General features: G+C 42.5%; 1 protein-coding gene across 1 annotated transcript; it reads right to left on the minus strand.

The window, feature by feature from the left end:
- Positions 1-3,286: 3,286 nt before the first annotated feature.
- Positions 3,287-7,544, minus strand: med9 (mediator complex subunit 9). Its single transcript, XM_060840382.1, has 2 exons — positions 7,363-7,544; positions 3,287-4,204 (listed from the first exon to the last, which is right to left on the minus strand). The coding sequence occupies exons 1-2, from the start codon at positions 7,521-7,523 to the stop codon at positions 3,988-3,990; spliced, it is 378 nt and encodes a 125-aa protein (XP_060696365.1). The 5' UTR covers positions 7,524-7,544; the 3' UTR covers positions 3,287-3,987.
- Positions 7,545-15,267: the final 7,723 nt, after the last annotated feature.

The following is a 15,267-nucleotide window of genomic DNA, read 5'->3' on the forward strand; positions in this document are numbered from 1 at the left end:
TTTTCCCCCTCTCACCCTAAACCTATGCCCTCCAGTTCAGGACTGTCCCATGCCAGGGAAAAAACCTTGTCTATTGACACTATCTATGCCCCTCAAGATTTTATAAACCTCTATAAGGTTCCCCCTTCCCCCCACCAGGGGAAACAGCCCCAGCTTATTCAGCCTCTCCAACCCTGGCAACATCTTTGTAAACTGTTTCTGAACCCTTTCAAGTTTCACAATATCCTTCTGATAAGAAGGAGACCAGAACTGCCCACAATATTCCAAGTGGTCTCACCCATGTCCTGTACAGTCACAACATGACCTCCCAACTCCTATACTCAATGCTCTAACCAATAAAATAAAGCATACCAAATGCCTATTTCATGACTCCTTTCCAAATTTTGTACCAAATAAACTCACTCTTTAAGAAAGCCTGGTTAAACTGGCTCATTTGAAAACATAAATTAACTTGGTCAGACAGCAAGGCAGCCACAAGAGAAGAGAATCTTTTAACTAACCTTGTGACTAACCGAGGGGTGAGTGGATAAAGAAATGATGCCAGTTCATCTCTCTACAGCTGGAAACATAACATAGAGAATCCTGACTGGAACTGTCATAAATTAGGGAACCTCTCCATAGGTGTACAAAGCAGGACACAACAGCTTCGCATCACTGCGACGTGACCTAGCCAGGTAATGAAACGTCTGGACATCAAACCTACAGCTCAGTGAGCAAACCTACACCCTGTATAGCTATAACACGATGTCCCAACTCTTGTACTCAAAGCTCTGAAGGTAAATGTACCAAACTCCTTCACTACTTTGTCTACCTGTGACATCACTTTCAAAGAACTGTTTACCTGCATCCCTGGCTCTACCTCTTTGACACCACTCCCCAGGGCCCTACCATTAATAATGTAAGTTCTGCCCTGGTTTGTCTTACCAAAATACAATACCTCACATTTATCTGCTTTAAACTCCATTTGCTATTCCTCAGCCCAGTTGACAAGATTCTGTTGTATTCTTAGATATCTTTCTTGAGAGGCTTCTGTGCTAGCCTCCTCCTTCCCTTTGTTTCACTCCTGTTGAAGATTCCACTTCCCTGCCAGACGAGCTTAAACCCATCCACTTATCTCTAACAAATCTCCTTTGCCACAGTGACTAATAGAATCATTGATAAGACACATTTTCAACATATTCCCTACAGTATCGAAACAGACCTTTTAGCCTAACAAGTCCACACCAACCCATTCCCCTACCCTACATTTACCGTGGGCAATTTAGCGTGGCCAATTCACCTGACCTGCACATCCTTGGACTGTGGGAGGAAACTGGAGAAACTGGAAGAAACCCAGACACAGGGAGAATCGAGGGCCAAAGGGCCTGTACTGCGCTGTAATGTTCTAATGTGCAAACTCCATACAGACAGTTGCATGAGGTGGTATTCAAACCTGGGTCCCTGGTGCTGTGAGGCAGCAGTGCTAACCACTGAGCTATCGTGCCACCCCATTCATGAGCAGCTCACCAGACATCTATTTACAAAATGCACTGACGAAGTACATGCTTGGAAGTTATACAGCATGGCTCAACCTTAGAACATTTCAAATTTACTGAAGTTAGTGAAGCACTTTCAAAGTGTGATCACTGTTGCAATGCAGGAAAAAGTAACAGTAAACAGCACATGTTGAAATTCTGCAAGCAACTTTTAGATAAAATACAAAGATTATCTGATTTTAATAATACTACGTGATGGATAAATATCGATCAGGATATTGATCTAGACCTTCTGTGAACAATGCGAAAGGGACTTCTTTCATCCAGCTGAGAACAGGCTGCGGTTTAAGATCCTTGTTAGCAAAAGGTTAATTGAGTGGTACTGTTATGTACTTCTCTACACCATTGTATTTATGCTCACAACCAGGCCAATTAACCTTACAATTTAGACAGATTTTGTAATTGACCTGAAACAGAACAATTTGCGTTTATAGACATTAGTATTTGAACAATGCAGCATCTTGTTTATTTTTCAACTTTACAAGGAAGGAGAAAATGCCCTTTTTGGTTGAAGAGTGGTTACAAAAGGTGATGACAGGACAGCAATGGATTAATCAGAGAAACAAACACCACATTTGTCAAAGGAATATGTTTCGAGTGATAAGAGATTCACATAGTTTGTTATGAAATATGAACAGCTTCAACCTAATCACTGATAAATAGCTCACTCAGAATGGAAACTACACTGGGAAGTTGAAAACCAAGGTTTTGACATGGGATAAAGGAGGACAGTAGTCCAGGAATATTGCAATATTGAAATAGCGAAACAAGTGTTTAGCAAGGTATCTAAATTTTTTTATGAAAGTCTAATGAAGCTAGCACTGAAATTTAAACTGGTTTTAATCATCTCTTCATCACTGGTTCACTCAAGGATTTACCATGTGTTGTTCTTGTTATTTTTAACTATTGTTAGCGCTTATTATACAGTTAATAAATCCTGGAATGTCTATTGACAATTGAGAACCCCACTATTTTGGAAAGTGTTTGGAAGCAAAGACATGGATTGCTTAATAACCTCATCCAAAAAAACACTTACACAATGAGTATTCTCTCAATACTGCAATACAGTAACTACTGCATAGATTAAATTTTTGGAGTAAGATTTGGGCTTTCTGGCAAGACAATAAGTGTTATCACTGAGACAAGGTTAATATCTAAAACATCACTACTGAACTTAAGCCAAAGGTCACACAACACCAGGTTATAGTCCAACAGGTTTAATTGGAAGCACTAGCTTTCGGAGCGACACTCCTTCATCAGGTGGACTATAACCTGGTGTTGTGTGATATTTAACTCTGTACACCCCAGTCCAACACCAGCATCTCCAAATCATAAATTAAGTCACTAACTAGACACCAAATCACTATATATTCACTAAAAATATATAGATTTATAAAATCAAAATATAAAATACAACTTAGTTCATTCACCAGTCTCTCAAGACATTAAAAAATTGTTCTAAATTTCCAATAGTCTGGGTAGATTAAGGGGAAAAGACAAGCACAATTAACATGGTTTTACAGTACAAAAATACGAGGTGACCTAATGTTTTCCCTGTATTGAAAATTAAAGAGGTTTCTCTCATGGATAACATGTTTGTACTACATTCCATTTATTATGGAGAGACATTACAGCACACTACTCAGGAGAGTAAGTGACACATAACAGCAAACAGTATCTGGAGTATCACACACGTAAAAATGTTCAAAATACACTTTGCTGAAAAGCATGAATGGGACTGGGACACTGTGTTAATCATTAACAGAAATTTAATACACATGACACCTGCACTTCACTATGTTTTACAGAACATTTAGCATATACTTTGAGTACATAGACCAGAGTCAAACTTCAACACCAATGAATTGTTCTTGAATTCATTATTTGTTCATCAATTTTGAATGTCAAACCATTTTCGTAACACCCAGTTTTGGAAGCATAAGAGAATTGTTCTTTTAACTTTAAATAAAAATACAAATCTACTGTCAAAAGATAATATGGGAATGAGGTTCCACCACACTAGACCTTCTGTATTCCAGTTCTTGGGTTGAAGGGATATACTTAATCTGCATTTGTACACCAGCTAACTAAATCCATATTAGTTTACTGCTAAAACAATATATTATTGCATGGACAAATGCATTACAGACAGTAAATTTTTCATTTCATACATTACTCGTGGAAGCCTTACCAGTAATAAGCTTTCCTTCAGTAAATATATTTGCTCATATCAGATATACTAGTGACTAGAAAAACAATGCACAAATATTCCGATAAATCAATAGATAACTCCATGTAGTAAATTAAACATTAGGCTTATAATTTAAAGATGGTATATTCAATAAGCCATTACTAAGCACACAGGCTTGCCTGTATTTCTGTCGTCATGAACTCAGGCATAAAAAAAGATTTACAATGGATATGTCCCTTGATGCTGGTGGCTGGCCATTTCCTATGTTTTGGGGATGTCAAACATGCAAAGGCTCTTGTACTTCTGTAAAAGTTCATTCTTTGTGCGAACCTGGTCTCGCAAATTCTGAAGCTGAAGCTGCTGCTGCTCAGGACTGAGGTCAATGCCAGGCATTGCCAAAATCATTTCCCGAGTCTCCTGCAGCTTCGTTTTCAGTTTATTGAGCTCTTGGTGTACATCTTGGCTGTCTTTGTCCATGCTGCACTCAACAATAAAAACCAACAAACAAATCATTACATACAATGTTAATACTTTTACAAAGTATTTATAACGGCAATTGTAGACAAACTGACTAGGGCTACAGAATAATTGGATTGATGACATTGCCCATAATTGTTGTATTTGTTAATTGCATGTGGGAACCACTGGTTGGGCTAGAATTTATTCCCCTTTCCTAAGTGCCCCTTGATCTAGTTGGCAGGGGGGTAGTTAAAAGTCAACCATATTGTTCTGATTCTGGAGTCACTGTAGGCCAGACCTGAGACAACATTTCTTCTACGTCTACTTGGTCAATCCCTTTTGGCATCTTAAGTATTTCAATTAGATTTCTTATTCTTCTAAGCTAAGCAATTTAGGCCTAAATTGTTCAATTTCTCTTTATAAGAGAGAACCCTCAATTGTAGAATTAATCTAGTGAACCTCCTCTGAACTACCTCCAATACAACACAATTAAGGGCACCAACATTGTATGCAGTACTCAAGTGTGGCCTCATTAATGCCTTGTAGAAATGCAGCAACACCTCCCTACTTTTATGCTCTATTGTTTTAGCGATAAATGCCAAAATTCCATTTGCCCTTTTTATTCCCTGCTGTAGCTGCACACTAGTTCTCTGTGGACAGCCAGATTCCTCTGCATTGAAGCACTCTGAAGTTTCTTTTCATTTAGATAATAAGTTGCCGTTAAATACTTTGACCAAAATGGATAAACTCACACCTATCTATGAAAAACATCATCTGCCAATTTTTGGCCTACTCACCTAACCTATCCACTTTCATTTCTTATGTTCCTTATTTCTTCATTCCAATTTAGTTTCTCACCTGTTTCAGTGTCATCTGCAAATTTGGCTGTAGTATTTTCTAACTCCGTATCCAAGTCATGAATCTAGATTGTAAATATTGAGGCTAGAGGGCTGAACCCCATTAGTTACATCCTGCCAACCAGAAATTTATCTCAACTCCCTCAACCCCCATAAGCTCATGCGATCTTCGCTTGTATATTAACCTTTCATGCAGCAGTTTATCAAATAAGACCATAAGACAGGAAGTAAGGCCATTCGGCCCATCAAGTCCACTCCAGCATCCAACCATGGCTGATGGGCATTTCATCGCCACTTACCCGTGCTCTCCCCATATACCAAGTTCCTTAATCTCACAAGGAATTATATCAATCTCTGCCTTGAAGACATTTAATGTCCCAGTCTCCACTACGCTCCGTGGCAATGAATTCCACAGGCCCACCACACTCTGGCTGAAGAAATGTCTCCTCAATTTCATTTTAAATTGACCCCCTCTAATCCTAAAGCTGTGCCCACAAGTCCGAGTTTCCCCATCTGATGGAAACAAATTCCCAGCTTCCACCCTTTCTAAGCCATGCATTATCTTATAAGTTTCTATTAGATCTCCCCTCAACCTTCCAAACTTTAATGAATACAAGCCCAGGTTCCTCAGCCATTCATCATATGTTAGGCCTACCATTCCAGGGATCATGCGTGTGAATCTCCACTGGACACGCCCGAGTACCTGTATGTCCTTCCTGAGGTGTACAGGAAGGTGTACTGAACACTGTATTCTAAATGGGGCCTAACCAGAGCTTTCTGAAAGGTTAGGTTTCATCTTAACCTAATACACTACATCTACAGGATTATTTGTTTATATTGCTTGTGACATCTTCTAAGAAAAGATGACCTATTTCATTATCTGAAGAACAGTGATCCCAAATGGGTTTTTATGATGATTGACAGTGTTTACATGGTCACCATTAGGCTAGCTAGTTTAAAACTGAATTCAAACTTCACCCCTTGCCCAAAGTGTTGATTCTCCTGCTCCTTGGATGCTGCCTGACCTGCTGCGCTTTTCCAGCAACACATTTTCAGCACTGGAATATTTGAGCCCGGGTCCCCAGAACATTAACCTAGGAGTTTGATTTCTAGCCCAGTGACAATATTACTACAACACCACCTGACTTTATTATAGCATTTTGCTTCAAAGGAATTTTCAGGCTGATGCATAAAATACTGCAACTGTCCAGTACATTTACAAGGTAACAGGAAGGTTTGTGAATAATTCCTATCCAGATTATAATACCAAATAACAAGCAAAGAGCTACTGAAAACAACACAGCACACTGAGCAAAAATCCATATGCTGTGGTTCAAGCCTTCAAACTCAGATGGTCAGAGACTCAACTGCCAAATGTACTGGAATGTAGGAAACACATTTAAACTCAGCAACATAGACAACCAGTGATTTGGTAATGACCAGGCCTCTGTTTTAGATGACATTGATTGAGGGACAAATATGGGAATTCAGCTTCCCTTCACAACATTGCCCCCTCCACCCACCATTCCATTCTTGCGCTCACCACTCCCTCTCGTTCTTCTTCCCCCTGCCCCAGCCATGCGTCACCTCCTTTGCTCACACCCTCCACTCCTCTGCCTGCATACCATATAAATACTCCATCCCCCAACCTTCATCCCCACACTTCCTTTAACCTCCTCCCCCTCCTCACCCCAACCTCTTTCCCTCTGTACCCTCCATCCCACTGTAACATTCATGCCCGCGCTCCATACCCTCCAGCTTCCTCCCTATACCCACCCCTGCCTCTTCCCACACTTTCCTCGCCATACCATAAGACAGAGGAGCAGAAATTAGGCCATTCTGCCCATCGAGTCTGCTCAGTCATTCAACTGTGGCTTGTAGGATTCTCAACACCATTGTCTTGTAACCTTTGATCCCCCCAATACTCAAGAACCTATCTCAGTCTTAAATATACTCAATGACCTTGCCTCCACAGCGTTCTGTGGTAATGAATTCCACAGATTCACCACTCTCTGGCCAGATAAGTTTCTCCTTGTCTTTGTTCTAAAATTCCTTCTCTTTATTCTAAGGTTGTGCCTTCAGATCTTAGTCTCTCCTACCAATGGAAACATCTTCCTCACATCCACTCCCTCACTCCATCCATCCATCCATCCATCCAAACTCCAATCCCCATCCCCATCCCCATCCCCATCCCAACCCCCATCCCCCATCCCCCATCCCCCTCTCCCCCTCCCCCTTCCTCCATCCAATCCCCATTCCCCTCCCCCCCCTTACTCCGTCCCCAGACTCTCGGCCATGTGACTATAAAGCGGCTCGTTACCATTTGATGATGTCGTGGACGATGGGGAGGAAGGAGCAGTCCTCCTGTTTGATCAGGGTCTTCTTTGTCACCGACACCGTCCCCGATCCCGATCCCGATCCTGATCCTGGTCCTGATCCCGAACCTGTCGCCATAGCCGCCATCCCCTCGCCCTGCGTCATCACCCGGCGACACTGAAGGGAATAGACCGTATTCACAGTCGCGTCACTTCCGGAGATGTGCGCCGCCTCAGGTTGCCCCCGATGGGAATCTTTATCGTGTATAACAGGCGCAGCAGCAGAGTACTTTCAACATTTCTGAAGTCGGGTAGAATAACGTTGACAAATCAACTGTTAAACCTCACCAAAGGTAAAATAACATCAACTCTCATAATTAGGAACAACAAACATTGGAAACACTCAGTTACTGTGGTATCCTATGGATAGAGGAACAGATTTTATTCCAGGTCAGTGAAACAGTGTGGAGCTGGGAAAGGCGAAGGGCTGAAAAAACATTTAAAGGAAAGTCTTCCATTCGGCTGAGAAAGCCAGGCAGATTAAATCAATGAAATTAAATGAAATGAATCCTGATGAAACGTTGATTCTCCAGGACCTGCTGTGCTTTTCCAGCACCACACTCTTGACGCTAACCTCCAGCATCTGAGGTCAGGGTGGAAGATGTCGTGAAGTTGATGAACTGTTCAACCTCCAAAGTGAGCTGATACCATCGTCAATGTTGCTGAGGAAAAGTTGGGGAATGATGCCAGTGTAACTGCGGAAGATGGACTATTCCACGTATCCGATGAAGACGTAGGCATAGTTGGGGCTCATGCGGGTGCCCATGGCTACCTCTGTGGTCTGAAGGAAGTGGGAAGATTCAAAGGAGAAATTGTTGAGGGTGAGGAACACTTCAGCCAGCCGGATGAGTGTGTTGGTAGAACGGTTCAGGTTGCTTCAGTGGCGGAGGAAGAAATAGAGAGCTTGGAGGCCTTCATCATGGCGAATGAATGTGTACAGGGATTAGATGTTTGTGGTGAAGATGAAGCATTGGGGCCAGGGAACTAAAAGTCATAGAGGAGGTGGAGGGCATGATGTAGTCCCAAATGTAAGTGGGGAGATCCTAGATCTAGGGGGACAGGACAGTGTCAAGGTATGCAGAGATAAGTTCAGTGGGGCAGGAGCAGGCAGAGATGATGGCTCGACCGGGGCAGTCAGGTTTGTGAATTTTGGGTAGGAGGTAGAACCAGATGGTGCGGAGTTCCTGGTCGATGAGGCTGGAGGCTGTGGATGAGAGATTCCCTGAGGTGATAAGGTCGTGCATTGTCTGGAAGATAATAGTTTGGTGATGGGAGGTAAGGTGTTGGTCGAAGGGGTAGTAGGAGGACGTGTCCATGAGTTGGCATCAGTGAGATCTAACCCTCCAACTTGGCATTGCCCTCTTGAACTGTTCTATCTGACCATCTTTCTTCCCACCTATCCACTCCACCCTCCACTCCGCCCTATCATGATCATCCCCCCACCTTCATCTACTTATTGCATTCCCAGCTATCTCCCCCCCCAGCCCCACCTCCTCCCATTTATCTCTCAGCCCCTTTAGGCTTCCCCCCACCACATTCCTGATGAAGGGCTTACACTTGAAACGTGAATCTCCTGCCCCTGTGATGCTGCCTGACATGCTGTGCTTTTCCAGCACCACACATTTTGACTCTGATCTCCAGCATCTGCAGTCCTCACTTTCTCCTCCATGATAAAGAAGATCCAGAACATTAACTTCTCCATCTCCTGATGCTGCCTGGCTTGCTGTGTATTTCCAGCTTCCTGGTTGACTATTTTGGATTCCAGCATTTGCCTACTAAGCATTTAATTCAAGATCATTTAGGGATGGACAACAAACTCTGGCCCTGATTGCTATGACAATGTACTATGAAAGAAAAAAAGACATCAATTGCTGCAATTGTTGATAAGTGTGCTTTACAGATTTAGAAATGCAAGGCAGATCTTACGTGTAAATTTATATTTTTTTCAGTTCAAGTTAAAGGTGATGATCTGAAATGTTAACTCTATTTTTCTCTCTCTATAAACATTCTGAATATTCTCTGCTTCCCTCTTCTGTTTTTATCTCTGATGTAGAGGAGCTGGTGTTGCACTGGGGTGAATTTGTATTTGCAGAATTATATTTCCAGATACATTCTATTTTGCTTAAAAATGCACATGCTGCAGGCAGTCAATCTATTTAGTATTTCATAAATTCCACTTTGGAAATAGAACCAATCTTACTCAAGATTGGAATACAGACAGACTCTAGCCTCACACCTTTGATGTATTGTCTGAGCTGAGATGTTACTTGTTTTTAAAGTTATCTCAAGAAATTCTGGGATTTACATATTAATGAACTGAAACCTGCAACTCATTCTAAAAGATGAAAGACTTAATAACAATCTAGGTTTGTTCAATATATCATTTCAGTTGCATAATCTTTTGCTGTAAATTCTGTGTCTTATGGTCCTGCTCCACAACCACCTGATGAAAGAGCAGCGTTCTGAAAGCTAGTGCTTCCAAATAAACCTGTTGGACTATAACCTGGTGTTGTGTGATTTTTTTAAACTTTGCTTTTATCTCACATATCCAGGATTCACAATATTTTGGAAAAGTTGAATGTTAAATTTTGCCAGAAGACTGACCAGAGGATATGGGACAGCAGGGAAATTGAGGAGGTATTGATCATGCCTTTTAATTCTCCATAGGTACAAGATTGGTGAATCAGGACTGTTGATTTGCAAAAAAACAATTTTATTCAGAAAGTCTGTGAGGAATAGCTCAACAACTTCTTAGTTTAACTTTAGTGTAGGGGAAGATGATAATCTGGGACAAAGTTAATGGCCACTTGGACGTGATGAATTAAGGGTTTGTCCAAGGCAAGTTGTAGTTAAGTTTGAGGGGTTTTTTTTGTGAGGTAAGAGAGGGGTTTCATAACAGCAACATGTTTGACGTGGAACATGGAATACTGAAAGGTGTTTGATCAAGTGGTAATAAATAGAATTCTAAGCCAAGCTTTCCCCATGCTCAATAAGCGATAATGATACCATGGAAACAACATTGTGACAAGGAATGTGGAGTGTGCATTTTCAGATTGGAAGCATTTAATGAGCAATTGAAGTGAAAGTCCAAAAAATATTTCAAAATTCTGGAGGTTTGTGATTTTAGAATATCTCTTTATTCAGTGAGGTTTTGGTTTAATTTGTGCATTACATTAGATTGAGTTGTTAAAACACCTTTTTTCCAGAAGCATTCAGACCATATTCTTATAATCACACATCCCGCAGTGTGTAAAGAGGCCATTTGGCTCCTTGAGTGAGCCCCACCCCCTACCCTATCTCTGTGTAATCCTGAATTTACTATGGCTAATGCACCTAGCCTACACATCCCTGGACACTATAGGGCAGTTTACCTTGGCCAATCCTTAACCTGCACATCTCTGGACTGTGGAAGGAAACTGGAGCACCCAGAGGAAACCCATGCAGACACAGCAATAAAATACAAACTCCACACAGACTCAGGCTGGAATCAAACCTGGGTGCCTGGAGCTGTGAGGCAGCAGTGCTTAACCACTGTGCCACCATATTCTTCGTTATAGTGTCAGCTGCTTGTCTCTAATTGTATTATTTTGTTCCAAGATCAATGTTTGTAGGTTCAGCCACACTCTGGAGCAAATCATGTATATATATTGACATTTAAATACAGTACTTAGAAAGTGATGCACTGTCATAGCTGCTGATTTCTACAGGAGCTATTGAAATATTGAAATAATACTGGAAATTTTTTAGATTATTTACAGTGTGGAAACAGGCCCTTCGGCCCAACTAGTCCACACCGACCCGCCGAAGCGCAACCCACCCATACCCATACATTTACACCTTACTTAACACTACGGGCAATTTAGCATGGCCAATTCACCTGACCCGCACATCTTTGAATCTGAAACATTAACAGAAATTGCTGGGAAACTCAAGCAGTTCTAGCAGCATCTGTGGGAGAAAAAGCAGAGCTCATGTTTTAAACATAGTAAGCTGTCTTAAAAATGGTTCTGGAAAAGGGTCACTGAACTTGAAATGTTACTCTGCTTTCTCTTTACTGATATCCAGGATACCCTATTTTTAGTTTGATCATCTTACCAAGATATCATCTTTCCTTTCTGCAGAAACTGACTCACTAATAATGTGACACCACTTCCACTATTACACCCTCTCCTGAACTACTTGAAGATTCTAGATCCTGGAGTGTTGCCAGTCCTGTTCCTCCCTCAACCATGTCTCTGTGATGGCAACAAATTGCAGTTTCATATGTCAATCCAAACTGTAACTCACCCGTCTTACTTCAAAAACTCCTGTCATTAAAGTAGAGGCGATCAGCCTTAGTCCCTAGGGACACTACATGGCTAAATCCATGCTGCCTTATTGAACGAACAAATTCTGTCCCCTGCCCCTGTCAAGGCAACAGCAAACCATCCTGCAAGGATGTTAGTGCCATGCTGGTTCAGGTACAGACTGTCCCACTTTCTTCAGAAATGGTTCCTCAGATCCGGGAGTCTAAAACCCTTTCTCCTGCACTAACTCTTGAGCCACACGTTCATCTGCTTTTTTCTCCTCTCTCTGTACTCACACTTGCACTGGGCATAATCCTGAGATTGCTACCTTTGAGGCAGCTTAGTCTATTACCTAACTCTTTGAAATACTGATGCAAGACCTTATTCCTCATTAGGAAGCACTAGCTGATAGTGTCCCACTGAGGCAAGGAAAGTGGTAGTTTGAAAGAACCTTGGGTGACAAGGACATGGACCATCTAGTCAAGAGGAAGAAGGAAGCGTACGTAAGGTTGAGGAGGCGAGGATCAGACAGGGCTCTAGAGGGTTACAAGGTAGCCAGGAAGGAACTGAAGAATGGACTTAGAAGAGCTAGAAGGGGGCTGGAGAAAGCCTTGGTAGGTAGGATTAAGGCATTCTACACTTATATGAAGAACAAGAGGATGGCCAGTTTGAGGATAGGCTCGATCAGGAAACTTGCGCCTAGAAGCGAAAGATGTATGATTAGATTAGGTTAGATTCCCTACAGTATGGAAACAGGCCCTTTGGCCCAACAAGTCCACACCAACCCTATGAAGAGCAACCTACCCAGGCTCTTTCCCCTACATTTGCCCCTGACTAATGCAGCTAACACTACGGGCAAATTAGCATGGCCAATTCACCTGACCTGCACATCTTTGGACTGTGGGAGGAAACCGGAGCACCCGGAGGAAACCCACTTAGACACGGGGAGAATGTGCAAACTCCACACAGACAGTTGCCCGAGGTAGGAATTGAACCCAGGTCCCTGGCACTGTGAAGCAGCAGTGCTAACCACTGAGCCACTGTGCCACCCAGTGGGGGAGGTCCTTAATGAGTATTTTGCTTTGCTTTAGTATTCACTGCTGAGGGGAACCTTGATGTTTCTGAGGACAGCATGAAACAGACTGATGTTCTAGAACAGGTTGATGTTAGGAAGAAGGATGTACTGAAAATTTTGAAAAACGTAAGGATAAATCAATCCCCTGGACCAGACGAGATATACCCTTGGTTACTACAGGAAGCGAGGGAAGAGGTTACTGCGCCTTTGGCGATGATCTTTGCATTCTCACTATCCACTGGAGTAGTGCCAGATGATTGGAGGGTGGCAAATGTTATTCCCTTGTTCAAGAAAGGGAATAGAGATAATCCTGGGAATTACCGACCAGTCAGTCTTATGTCAGTGGTGGGCAAAGTATTGGAGAGGATTCTGAAAGAGAGGATTTATGGTACTTGGAAAATTATAGTTTGATTAGAGATAGCATGGCTTTGTGAGAGATAGGTTATTTCTCACAAATCTTATTGAATTATTTGAGGTTGTGATGAAGGCAGAGCAGTGGATGTGGTGTACATGGCTTTCAGCAAGGCGTTTGATAAGATTTCGCATGGTAGGCTCATTCAGAAAGTAAGGAGGCATGGGATACGGGGAAATCTGACTGTCTGGATACAGATTTGGCTGTCCAATAGAAGACAGAGGGTGGCGGTAGATGGAAAGCTTTCAGCCTGGAGCTTGGTGACCAGTGGTGTTCCGCAGGGATTTGTTCTGGGACCTCTGCGCTTTGTGATACTTATAAAGACTTGGGTGAGGAAGCGGAAGGATGGGTTAGTAAGCTTGCCAATGACATGAAGGTTGGTGGAGTCATGGGTAGTTGTAAGTTGGAGGGCTGTTGTAGGTTGCAACAGGACATTGACAGGATGCAGAACTGGGCTGATAAGTGGTAGATGGCGTTCAACCTGGAAAAGTGTGAAGTGATTCACTTTGGAAGGTCAAATTTGAATGCAGATTACAGGGTTAAAGGCAGGATTCTTGGCAGTGTGGAGGAACAGAAGGACCTTGGGATCCATGTCCATAGATGCCTCACAGTTGCCACACAAGTTGATAGCGTTAAGAAGGCGTATTGTGTTCAGTTCGGGTAACCTCTTTGTAGGAAAGATAGGGATTTAGCAGGATGCTGCCTGCACTGGAGGGTATGTCTTATGAAGAAAGGTTGAGGGGGGCGAGGACTTTTCTCATTGGATCAAGGAAGGATGAGAAGCGACTTGATAAAGGTGTACAAGATGTAGAGAGGCATAAAATGGATAGCCAGAGACTTTTTTTGAGAGCAGAAATGTCTATCACGAGGACATAATTTTAAGGTGATTGGAGGAAGGTTTAGGAGAGATGTCAGAAGTCGTTTCTTTACTCAGAGTGGTGGGTGCAGCCGTGGTAGTTGAGTCAGATACATTGGGGACATTTAAGTGACTCATGGATACGCACATGGAAGATAGTACAATGAAGAGTATGTAGGTTAGTCTGATCTTAGAAGATGATAAAAGGGCAGCACAACAGCAAGGGCCAAAGGGCCTGTATTATACTTTACTGTTCTCTATTCTATGTTCTATTCTGCCTATATCATAGGTGCTAATGTGTGCCACAAACTGTGTCTTATCACACTTCCCCTTCAGGGTGCCTTGTAGTTCGTCAGTGACATCCCTGATCTTGGCAACACATCATTCCAGAGTCACATCTCTAACCTAGAAAACACCTGTCTTTCCTCTAACTAAAGAATCTCCATCACTATGGCTCCTGCTTTTTTCTTCCTTCCCTCCTGTACAGTCAGGCTCTTGTGGCACTGGAAACTTGGCTCTGTCTGCAGTCCCTGAGGTACCAGCATACTCGCAGCTTGTAGAATAGAAAATTGATTTGAGACTGAGACCACAGGGGCCTCCTGCACTACCTGCCTGTTTCTCCTTGACTGCCCGGGTAGTGACCCATTCCTTCCTTTCATCTAGGCCCTCCAGCTAAATTGTGATCACCTCTCTAAACATGCCACCCATATGTCTCTTCAGCCCCAGTATGAGAGTAGGGAAGTCTTACCACAACTGGTGAAACCACATCTTGAGTACTGCGAGCAGTTTCGGTTCCCTTATTTAAAGAAAGCTATCATGGGTGGCTCAGTGGTTAGCACTGCTGCCTTACAGCACCAGGGACCCGGATTCAAATTCCAGCCTTGGGGGATTATCTGCGTGGATTTTGCACATTCTCCATGTGTCTGAGTGGGTTTCCTCTGGGTGCTGCAGTATCTTCCCACAATTCAAAGGCATGCACGTTAGGGGAATTGACCATTCTAAATTTCCCATAGTGTTCAAGAATGTGTAGGTTAGGTGCATTAGTTGGGAGTAAATATAGTGTAATGGATTTGAGACTCTTCGAGAGGGTCAATGTGGACTGTTTCCACCCTGTAGGGATTCTTAAAAAAAATTATAGGAAGCAGCTCAGACCGTGTTCACTAGGATGATTCCTGGTATGGAGGGATTATTTAATGAACAAATGTTAACAATTTGGGATTT

Source organism: Hemiscyllium ocellatum, chromosome 20 (assembly GCF_020745735.1).
Source record: "Hemiscyllium ocellatum isolate sHemOce1 chromosome 20, sHemOce1.pat.X.cur, whole genome shotgun sequence".
Classification (NCBI taxonomy): Eukaryota; Metazoa; Chordata; class Chondrichthyes; order Orectolobiformes; family Hemiscylliidae; genus Hemiscyllium; species Hemiscyllium ocellatum.

Bases quoted from the DNA above. Each gene is read 5' to 3' on its own strand.
- med9 (XM_060840382.1), bottom strand. From the start codon at position 7,523: ATGACGCAGGGCGAGGGGATGGCGGCTATGGCGACAGGTTCGGGATCA. The intron at 4,205-7,362 runs GTAACGAGCCGC...TGTTGAGTGCAG, and splicing joins GTCCACGACATCATCAAATG to CATGGACAAAGACAGCCAAG.